The sequence below is a fragment of the Vicia villosa genome, linkage group LG1, assembly GCF_029867415.1.
Source record: "Vicia villosa cultivar HV-30 ecotype Madison, WI linkage group LG1, Vvil1.0, whole genome shotgun sequence".
Taxonomy (NCBI): Eukaryota; Viridiplantae; Streptophyta; class Magnoliopsida; order Fabales; family Fabaceae; genus Vicia; species Vicia villosa.
In genome coordinates this window covers 78,045,128-78,056,883 of record NC_081180.1, presented here as the reverse complement: position 1 = coordinate 78,056,883, position 11,756 = coordinate 78,045,128, and the positions used below count along the sequence as shown (strand labels likewise).

The 11,756-nt window shown below is 35.5% G+C and overlaps 1 protein-coding gene across 1 annotated transcript; it reads left to right on the top strand.

Annotated features, from left to right (window-relative positions):
* The first annotated feature begins 9,916 nt into the window (after positions 1-9,916).
* LOC131610166 (uncharacterized) lies at positions 9,917-10,953 on the top strand. Its single transcript, XM_058882048.1, has 2 exons — positions 9,917-10,743; positions 10,829-10,953. The coding sequence occupies exons 1-2, from the start codon at positions 10,011-10,013 to the stop codon at positions 10,870-10,872; spliced, it is 777 nt and encodes a 258-aa protein (XP_058738031.1). The 5' UTR covers positions 9,917-10,010; the 3' UTR covers positions 10,873-10,953.
* Positions 10,954-11,756: the final 803 nt, after the last annotated feature.

Here is an 11,756-nt window from a genome sequence, read left to right as displayed (position 1 = left end):
TATTCATCGAACATCTACTGGAATTGTCCTACTTCTTTTGTATGTTGATGATATGATTATTACTGGTTCGGATAATGCTTCGATTCAACGCCTTAAACAGCAGTTACAAGCATCGTTTCATATGAAAGATCTTGGTAATTTGCATTATTTTCTTGGTCTTGAGGTTCATTCTACATCCAAAGGTATATTCCTTCATCAACACAAGTATGCCACAGATTTAATTTCTATGGCTGGTCTCCAATCGGCTAATCCAGTGGATACTCCTCTTGAGGTTAATGTTAAATATCATCGTGATGTTGGTGATCTGTTGCCCGATCCCTTCTTGTATCGTCAACTCGTGGGTAGCCTTAATTACTTGACTATTACTCGCCCTGACATATCGTTTGCTGTTCAACAAGTAAGTCAATTCATGCACTCTCCTCGCCATCTTCACTTGGCAGCAGTTCGTCGTATAATTCGTTACTTGAAGGGAAGCTCTCATCGTGGTTTATTCTTTCCTACTGGAGTTACTCCTAAATTGAGTGCTTATAGTGATGCCGATTGGGCAGGGTGTCCTGATACTCGACGATCGGTCACAGGTTGGTGCATGTTTCTCGGCTCTTCATTGATCTCATGGAAAAGTAAGAAACAAGCGAGAGTCTCTAAATCTTCTACTGAATCTGAGTATCGTGCCATGTCTGCTGCTTGTTCTGAAATAATTTGGCTTCGTGGTCTTTTGGCTGAACTTGGATTTCCTCAAATAGAGCCAACTTCACTTTATGCTGACAATACAAGTGCCATCCAAATTGTTGCGAATCCTGTTTTTCATGAACGCACCAAACATATTGAAGTTGATTGTCACTCGATCCGTGACGCTTATGATGACCGAATAATATCACTTCCTCATGTCAGTACCCATTTGCAGATTGCAGATATTCTTACCAAGGCTGTTCCGCGTCCACGTCATCAGTTTCTTGTTAGCAAATTGATGCTCATTGACAAGCAGCATCAATTTGAGGGGGGATGTGAATAAGAATTAGTTTGTTCCTAGAATAAGGCTTTGTTCCTAGAATAAGGGAAACAAATTAGAAATTGATTTGTTCTCATTAAATGTAATTAGTTAGTGTAATTACCGGTATAGCCCTGTAACCTCTATATATATACAAGAAATAATAATGAGAAAAGTATTAAGCCATGAATTCTTGACAGAAAGAACATTAAAGTTGAAGTTGACTGTTCTAGCGAATTATACTTTCCGCACTGGATTTACAAGCGTCTTGAATTGAATCAAGATCTTGGACTTAGGTTTATTAACAATGAAATTGATGAAGAAATGGTAAGAAAAATGACAGTGGTAAGTTTATGGTGCATACAAACCAGTCCTTCGAATCGACCATCAATGCATAAAGTGGTGGAAATGTTGGAAGGGAGTCTTCAAGGGTTGGAAATGCCACCCAAACCCTTTTTGTCTTCTCCTTCAGTATCTCCAACCAATTCGTCATCTGAAATATTATAATTTATATGGATGTTAAGATGCAATGCAGACTGCCATGATATTTGACGTATCATATAAAGAAAATGTTACTTGTATAATTTAATTGTAATGTTGTATAATTTCTTTTGGTTTTTGTTTTATGAGTAGGCTGTTAACACATATTCATATTATTGTATTTATTTATCACAACAATGTTATTCCTATGTATTGTCCAGTTTATAAATTTTCTGTGATTGGCGAGTTGATCTTGTCTCGTGTCAAAGCTGGCATAACTAGCTAATATCTATCCCCAATGTCCCTTCTGATTTACTTTTTATTTTCTATAGCAATCGTGACTTTATAGATTTCATTATTTGACTAAACCAGTATCAGAATTCACCCAAATGAATTAGGTGCTACACTTTTCTCATTTATGCAGTAATCAGACAAACAATAGGACTGATATGCTGTTAAGAACTGCATGCAAATGTGAATTTTAAAGAGAGAACAATGATATGGAAACCATAAGGAAAAAAATATGGGCAGAAAATTTTGAGATGTTATGTCTTCCAAGATCTACTTATTTGAGAGGACAACAAAAATAAAATATTCTACAAAATTTTATATTTGTATCTAGTAGTCCATTTTTAATAATTTGATTGGTTTTTTTTATTAATGTTGTATACTGCTATTCATTACATTTTAATCTTTGATAACGATTTTGCTGTCATGATTTGGACGGTAACAATATGTCAAGAAACAGTTAAGATAATGAACATTGATAAAAACGCGTGGTAGCTGGTAATCAAATAACTTGACTGATATTGTGCCTTTGTCCCTGCATTTCCGTTAGAGCCTATGTTTATGAAGCACAGCCTTTTACTACTTCAAATCTATACTTTTTTTTTCTTTTTATGATTTTCCCCGATAATTACTATAATAGCCTTTAAGAATAGATGATAAGTAGACATCTGTCTAGTTGTCCCTAATTAGTTTTGTTTTGTTTTGTTTTAGTGGCGTAAAGATTGGGAGTCAGCTCAAATTGTCTTTGATATTTGGACAACTGTAAGGAAGTTTACTTCCTGAATGATATGTTTTAGAGTAAAGTTTAGGTTGAAAACTTGGTGTGTATTTAGGTGGAGAAAGATGAATTGCTTTTCAATGATGCATAATTTGACAGTAACAGAATTCATATTCCATTCATGATAAAATATAACCAAAAATTCCATCAAGTTATAAAATGTAGCCTTTAATCTATACAATATTAAGAAAAAATGATGTCTTTTGCCTAAAATGAAGTCAGGCTGATTGCAGCAGCCTTGTGGAAGTAAATTCCCTTGGTATTGACTTAACAGTTCCAACTCCAAGTCAACAGTGATTGAAACAACCACAAAATTTAATAATATTTATTACTTGCTTTAAATTATTAATATATTACTTTATTTCATAGTCACTAAGGGTGAGATATCAAACTATATAAATTAAATAGGATCATGATAAATCATATATTAGGTAAAAAAAATATAAATGAATCACCACCTCACACAACATCAATATAACAGCACAAAGAACATCATTAATGAATAGTCATGATATCAACATATAAACATATTCAAGAGGTCATCATATAAGCAGCATCAACAAGTCAACACATAGACATCTTTATTATAACAAAAATTAGGCATATTCGGTTAATCGCATTCACAAGTATTAATATCATCATTCTATTCATTAAATCACAAATTCACATCTTCACATAATTCCATCATTTTTTTTGTGTAAGCAAGATATTAATAAAACGGAGAACTAATTAAGTGTTCTCAAAATCCGATTACACACAAAACGGGAAAAACCCCGCCAACAAGAAAAATTACAGACCAATTAGAATTACGAAAGAAATAACAAATGATCTTTGTTAAATTCGTAAAAGCTACAAATGGGATGAGTAATTTCTCCTATAAAAGACCACTTCCAAATCAAATATTTAATATTCCAAACCGTATTATTCACATTCCAAACCTCGTTGCGAAAACATATCTCATTCCTACTTAACCAAATAATCCACACGGTCGCTAACCACACTATTCCCAACTTTCTATCTTTCACTTTTTTTTTACAAAAAGAATACCAATCCATGAAACACGATATGCACTCTTCTTCCATCATCCCCCATGGTTTACCAATCCAAAAAGAAACCTCTCTCCACATCACCTCCAACACCTTGCACCTTAAGAAAGAGTGATCCCGACTTTCCGGATCCGTACCACAAAAAACACACTTTAGATTTTCCACAGAAAAAGGAATACCTCTAAACAAGAGAATGTCCTTTAAAGGAAGTCTATTCACAAAAAGTCTCCAACCAAAAACTTTGATTTTGAAAGGAACTTCCAACCTCCGAATTATGGACAAAGCAACATTGTTCTTATTAAAAGGCCCGAACGGAATGTGCTTACCGGCATAATGCCTATAACAAGAAGCTACGGAAAAAATTCCGTCCACCGTCAAGTTCCACCCAACCTCATCCTTTCCTAACATAGTCGGAACCACCGTACCAATCTCATTCCGGAAAGAAACAAAATCTGAACGAAGATAAGGAGTCGTAATATGCGACTCCAAAATGCCACAATCTCCCCATTTCCAAACTCCGTTATCCCATCCTCCCATACCCGCCACCGACACATATTTCAAAAGAGAGTAAAAAAATAAATCCGGATATTCCTCTTTCAAACTCATATCCTTCCTCTACTTCGCCTCCCAAAATGGGATAGAATACCCGTTACCCACTTTAAAACAACAATGAGTGACCATAGGATCTTCCCCCCCACTTTTAGCTATAGCGATTAAATCTTTCCACCAAAAAGAAGAAGAAGAGGTAGAAGAAGAAGAAGAAAGAGAAGAGAGAGAATGAGAATAGGGTAAAGAAAACATACCTCCACATAAGCTTTTCAAGGAGACATCACCGTAACGGGCTTTCAACAAGTTCAACCAAAGCGAATCATCTCCCTTTAAGATTCTCCACCTCCATTTGTTAAGAAGAGCCAAATTGAAATTCGAAATATTTTTAATGGCGAGCCCACCATTCTCAATCGGAAGACAAACATTCTTCCAACTCACCCAATGAATTCTCTTTTTATTCTCCTCCACCACCCCACCCCAATGGAAATTACTTTGCATTTTAGTAATCTCCTTAACAACCTTTTTCGGCATCTTATAAAAAGACATAGAAAAAATAGCAAGCAATCCAAGAATAGATTTCAAGAGCGTTATTTTCCCCCCCAACGTAAGAAAACGATTCTTCCACCCCATAAGACGTTTCTTTATCTTTTCTAAAAGAGGAAGCCAAGAAGAATAACTCCTAGGATTACAACCAATGTTTATCCCAAGGAAAAGAAACGAACTATCTTCCACTTTGCAAGAAAGAATAAAAGAGGCGGCATCCATGAAATTACTACTCACATTTATTCCTATCAACTTACTTTTGTGATAATTGATTCCAAGACCCGAAACCATATCAAACGCCTTCAAAACCGTTTTAAAAGCCCAAACTTGGTTCCAACTACCTTCCCTCATTAACAAAGTATCATCCACGAATTGGAGAATGTCCATATTACTACTCCCTCTAATTCTCATACCTCTAAAAGCTCCATTTTCAACCGACTTCCGAACTAAACCCGCAAGGCCCTCGGCAATCAAAACATAAAGAAAAGGGGATAAAGGATCTCCTTGCGTTAGACCTTTCTCACCTCTAAACTCCTTCGTCGGACACTCGTTACCAACACGGACATATGACTTTTAAAAACCAACCTTTCCATCCAATTCCTCCATTTCTCCCCAAAACCCATCCTCCTTAACATGTACCTAAGAAAATTCCAAGAAACTTTATCGTATGCCTTCTCAAAATCCACTTTGAATAAAAGGCATCTATTCCCTTCTTTCTTCACAAAATCCACCACCTCATTAGCAACCAAAACCCCATCAAGAAGATGTCTATCCGGAACAAAAGCACTTTGACACGGTGAAATAATAGAGTGAAGGACCTTTTTCAATCTACCCGCCAAAATCTTAGAGGTAACCTTGTACATACAACCCACCAAGCAAATAGGCCTATAATCATCCAAAGAGATTGGACTAGGAGACTTGGGCACTAACGACAAAAAAGAAGAGGTTATCGCCTTTGAAATGAAACCACCGGAATGAAAATAATTAAGAAAATTCACAAAATCTTCCTTGATGAAACTCCAACACTTCTTTATAAACAAAAAAGTGAATCCATCCGGTCCCGGGCTCTTGGAACTTCCACACCCATCAATAGCTTCTTTAATTTCCTCCTCTTGAAAAGGTCTTTCAAGCCAAGCAACCTCGTTAGAACCAATTCTATTAAAGGGAACATCGTCTAACCGAGTTCTATCCGAGTCTTCTTCAAGAAATTTATTAGAAAAGTGCTTCCTCACTTCCTCCCTCACTTCCTCTACCTTCTCCACCATTCCCCCTTGCGTAGAAATAGGACCTATATGATTGTGTCTTCTTCTTTCTTTCAACACTTTATGGAAAAAACTACTATTAGAATCACCTTCATTTAGCCATTTAAGTCTTGATTTTTGAACAAGCATATTTTCCTTAATCCTCAAGTTCAACCAAAACCTCTTGTTAGCTTCATTCCTACTAACAAGAGACTCACCTAACATATTCTCCGACGAATCTTCCAACCTAAGATCCTCTTCATTGATGTCTCTAATGCAATCTTCCACCTCCAAATATATTCTCCCAAAAACCGTCTTATTCCACCACCTTAATCTCTCCTTAATCCGAGTAAGTTTCTCTTTGAGAACATAATCTCCTCTACCTTCCACCACCAACTCCTTCCACTCTTTTTCCAGAAAAGGTAAGAAAGAATTAAAACTAAACCATTCGTTATTGAATTTAAAAGGTTTAGGTCCCCAATTTAATTTGTCCACCACCAACCATACCGGGCAATGATCTGAAATGTCTCTTTCCCCCACTCTTTGGACGACCACACCCCATCTATTAACAATAACATTAGACATAATGAACCGATCAATCCTACTCATTGATCTACCACTTCCGCTATACCAAGTAAATATTTTCCTTTACTTGGCACATCCACCAAACCGCTATCAACAATGAACTTACCGAAAAGATCTGTATCGGTCACCATCTCACTAACCGACCTCCCTTTCCTTTCACAAGAGACTTTAATAGCATTAAAATCACCACCAATAATCCATTCCCCATCCGTAAAAATGCTCTTCAACATTAGTAACTTATTCCACAATTCCTTCTTCTTGTTTAAAAAACAAGAAGAATAAATATTCACAACGTAATAAAAATTATCCTTCCACACCGCTTTAATCCCTAAAAATCATTTTAAAGCTATGGAGTACCTCCACTCTATCTTGCCTCCAAAGGTTTAAAATTCCCCCGACCTCCTGCTACTATTAGAAAAAGAAAATCCGATATCCGAATTACTCCACATACTTAAGGCAATAAAATCCTCCATGTTAGAAATTTTTGTTTCTTGGATCATACCTATGTCCGTGTCTTCCTTCTTGATAATAGAACTAATCCTTATTCTTTTGAGGGATTTCCCTCCCCCTCTAATATTAAAAGAACCTATAATCATTTCGAAGATGAAGAAATCTCCTTCCTTGATGAATTACTCACATGCGCCGATTTGTCCTCTCCTCCCAACTTCTCGATAAAAAGGTTACGATCTTTCATATTACTCATTTCTAAACCTTCAAAAGTCGTCCACATTTGGACCCCTACATTGTAGTTCACAAAATCCCACTGTTTCGCATTGTTGGAACCAATTAAATCATTCTCCGAAAGATTTTCATAGCAAACTTTCTCCCTAAAAAGAATCAGAAGTACCAGGCCCAGGGATACACTTTATCCCACAACCACCTGACGCTAAGATCTATGACGAACAGGTTTCAAGCAAAAGAGCAAGTCAAAGATTAGACGCAATTTATGATGAAGAACCTTTGAGATTCGAAAAGGATCCAATGGCACCAAATATAAAGATGTTAGCTCAAGACCCACTCGAAGAAGTAGATCTTGGAGACGGGAGTCGGAAGAGGGTGACATATATCAGCGCGAAATTGGAGCCAGCCCTAAAATCAAAGGTCATTGCATTACTAAAAGAGAATAAAGATTGCTTCTCCTGGGACTATGATGAGATGCCTCTCAGGGGAGGAGGTTAGAGCGAGACTAGAAAAGGCTTTTGTGGGGACGTTAAGGAGTCCAGGATCTGCTGCAGGGATACAGAGAAGTATAGAGAGAGCAGGATTCTTCGCGATTAGGGTGACTCCTCTTGGGGCGTCAAAATGCTTGCTAGAAGAATCAGATCATTTAATAAGTCACAAAAATACAATCTTTATATAGTCACAAAACGTCACAACTATGAATCACATAAGACACATGGGACATGACTCATGTATATGCATGTGGTACCAATCAAAGCTTCGGCCCCCATCACCAATTGCCCAATTCAGAGGCACAAGGCATAAGCCTTCGTCACTAGTTTGCCAATTATATGGTGGTGGAACTTAGGTTCAGCCCCCGTCACCAATTGCCCAATTCAGAGGCACAAGACATAAGCATCCATGTTGTAGGAACTTAGGTTCTAATTATTATGTGGCCTCAATCATATGGTGGTGGTTCGAGTGCGAGTAGCTAATTTCCTATGATGGGAAGTTAGTGAAGCGTTATCCATGGTGACGGTAACGACTTTTGTGATGTGCTCTGGTTCAAGAGTGAACCAGATCCTATGGTGGCGGATCCTGTATCCTATGGTGATGGAACATGGAGCGAAATGAACCAGTGTGTTCATGAATCGGTACCACATGCATTGATTAACTGTTGTTGCATAGCATACTAAGTGGTATTGCATAATTTTGTTGTTGTTACGTGATTTGGTGATATTTGTATTTCTTATGTGACTATATGTGAGCCTTGTGATGGAAGTTATACATGAGTTACTCGTGATGTTTGGGGTGTGAGTTATGATGTATTTGATGTTGCTGATTAGTAGCTTATGATTTTGCAAATATATTCTTTCTTATATCTTTTATAATTGATTATGATTACTCACCCCCTGTTTGAATGTTGCCTCTATGTGGATAACTTGAAGATACTCAGGAGTAGCTTTCGTGGAAGTAAGTGGAAGTTAGTTGTGGAGAAATTCCTTAGTTATCGTTTTTGTAGTGGTTTTTGCTCTGATTGTGTAACATCAGATTGGGATGACGTTGAATTTCTTAAATTATTATATATGTTGTTTATCTTTGTTTTAAATTGTTGAACTATGTTTAAGGTGTTTTGAGTAAGATTATGACACTATTGTTATTGAGATTATTAAAGTTGGAGTTTAAGACTCAAAATATGTTTTGATGTATATATATATATGTTAAAAATTAAATGATGATGATTTCGCTGTAATTTTTTTTAATGAGAACTAATGCCACGTGAACACTATGAATGTGTATGTTTTGAAAGGTTGAATATTTATTTGGTATAACATGTGTAACGGAGAAGGATAATTATGTTTTTATGAAATGTGACACCCTTGCGTGACTGTTTTAATTAATTTATTCGTAAATTATACGTGGGATTTAGATGAGTGTTACATTAGTGGTATCAGAGCAGGTCGGTCCATCTGGCCAGATTTTCATATGATGTATGTCCCTATTAGTTGATTAGTGTGTAAACATTATCGATAGGTTGATTCTTCTAATGTTGGTTGTTTACATAGACAATTATGGCTAGAGGAAGGAATGATGATGTTAGTGCTCAGGCTTTGGAAGCAATGGCTCAAACTCTGCAAAATCAACAGGGTCTGATTAATCATAAGTTGGAGAGAATGATGAATTTCGTGCTTTGGGAAAGTTTCAATGAAACGACACGCCGATCTTCAGGGGAATAAATGATCCTGATGGTGCATAGACATGGCTCAAAAAGATTGAGAAAATCTTCAGGGTGATGGCTTGCTCAGAGAAGCAGAAGTTACAGTTTCATACTCATATGTTGGACGGAGGAAAGACGGTACTGGTTGGTTGGACAATAAAATTGTTGAAATGATGTCAGAAGTATAAAAGAAACTTAAATATGAAATGACCCATATTTTCTTTAAAAAAAAACTTCAAAAGAAATATGAGAAAACTAATTTTTTAAATAAATTAATGATATTTAAATAATTTTTATAATGAATTAACTAATATAGATATCCGCGGACACGATACAATTAAACTCATATTTATATCTATTCAAAAATAGATATTTAAATATCCATTTAATTTACCTGCGCATATTTATTAACCTACCTATTCTGTAACCGTGACGAATTTTATTCGCACGGATATCTTTACCATCTCTAATTCCATTGATACATTTCCAAGTTTGAGTCCAAATACCAATTTATTCCAAGACGGCTGCATCAAATCTTACAAGACCATTCTCCTATGTTGTTTCTACGCTGCTTCGTAGATTTTAATTTTGATAAATCATATTCAATTGAGACACTGCTCCTTACTCGCACACCATGGCCTCACAACAAAGCCTCTTGTTATTTTCATTCTTCATTATAATTCAACTGCTACTAGCATCAGCTAACTGTCCACCTTCAATTAATTGTGGACATCTCGAACAAATCCAGTTTCCTTTTACAACCACACAACACCCAAACTGTGGCATGTTAACCATACACGGTTGTGATGACCCCGAACCACAATCCACAAAAAGCATTCAAAATAACAATAAATGGTTCGATATTCTCCGAATCGAACCCTTCACAATCACAATTCGAGACGACCAACTCCACGATTTGTTGTTACAGAAAAGCTGCAACATTCTTAGCTACAACTCTATGTTTACTATCCAGACACCTTTGGTTTCATCCCGTCTAGAGAATTACGTGACCATTTTCGGATGCAGCAACATCGACAACACAACCGATCTTCAACAGTACTATTCTTCCGTTTCTAATTCAACTTCTATTTGTATAAACCAAAACGACCCCATTGATGAAAGTCATGAAACTATTGTGGTTGCAACTGATTCCACCACTTTCAACTCTAGTCATCTCAAAGAATGTTCAAAGGTTGAGCTTCCAACTGAATATGAAGTTCCACGTGTTGACACAGAAGATCTTTTTTACTTCTTAATTGCTGATATTGCAATCAAATTACAAGTTTCTCAAGATTGTTCAACTTGTCATGATCTTGATGGAGGTCAATGTCGTCTTGATACCAAAGGCCACTTTTATTGTCACAAAGGTACCGCCGCAATTTATAAATTTAAGATCTACCCTATGGCTATGAGTTCATTTCATTTTAACACTTATGTTGTTTTATTTGGCAGGAAAATCTAATAAGACCCGTCTAATAGTCACAACAGGTATGTAAAAATTAAATATAATTTAGGGTTAATACATATTTTCTCTCTCTCTCTATATGCTGTATAAGCGTTTTTTAAAAAACCTCCCAATAAAAAAAAAAAAGGTTAGAAAACATGTAAATTACTCAATTTTAAGGTTATTTAGAAGGATCTTGAAATAAAATGGTCGGTATGCTTTGGTTGGATTTATAAATTTTAATATATTTTAAGGTTTTGAATATTATCACCTCCGTTTTTTATTATAAGTCGTTTTGAACTTTTTATATATATTAAAAAAAATAATAACTCCCGTATGAAAATGAATAATAACAAATAGAAGATAAATTTACATAATTAAAAAAAGAGAAAATAATAAATATTTAAAGATATAATAGAAAGAATATCATTAATTATTCATTGAAATTATAAAACGATTTATATTAAAATACAAATATTTTTTCGACTGATAATAAAAAACGGAGTGAGTAATAAAGATGGTCAACCTCAATTTTATTCAAGAAACGATAGTGCTCATTAAGAAATGAAGGAAAAGAAACTAATGAATAAGAAGAGCACTCATTGCTATAATTTTCAAAGATTTAGACATTTTGCAAACGAGTGTTAGGGATAATTTGTCCCACAAAATAAGGAAAATGTATACAAGGAGACACACATGGATTAGCGTGACAAAAACTCAAAATCAGGCCTTTTTCTTTTGATGGAAATAACAAAGACAATTTTTTTTATAGACCCCAACCTTTTTGGAAATTTGCGGCGAAATTTTAAAAATGCTTCTATATATAATTCGGAAATGCATCTTCGAAGTCACCTCTTTATGAAGAAAAAAAAGTGATTTCAGAGATGCAGTTTCGAAAACAACTAATTTTTTAGAAAAAAAAAAAGGTAATTTGGA

Coding starts and splice junctions, on each gene's coding strand:
- LOC131610166 (XM_058882048.1), top strand. CDS start 10,011: ATGGCCTCACAACAAAGCCTCTTGTTATTTTCATTCTTCATTATAATT. Junction 10,744..10,828: donor CCACTTTTATTGTCACAAAG/GTACCGCCGCAA, acceptor TTTATTTGGCAG/GAAAATCTAATAAGACCCGT.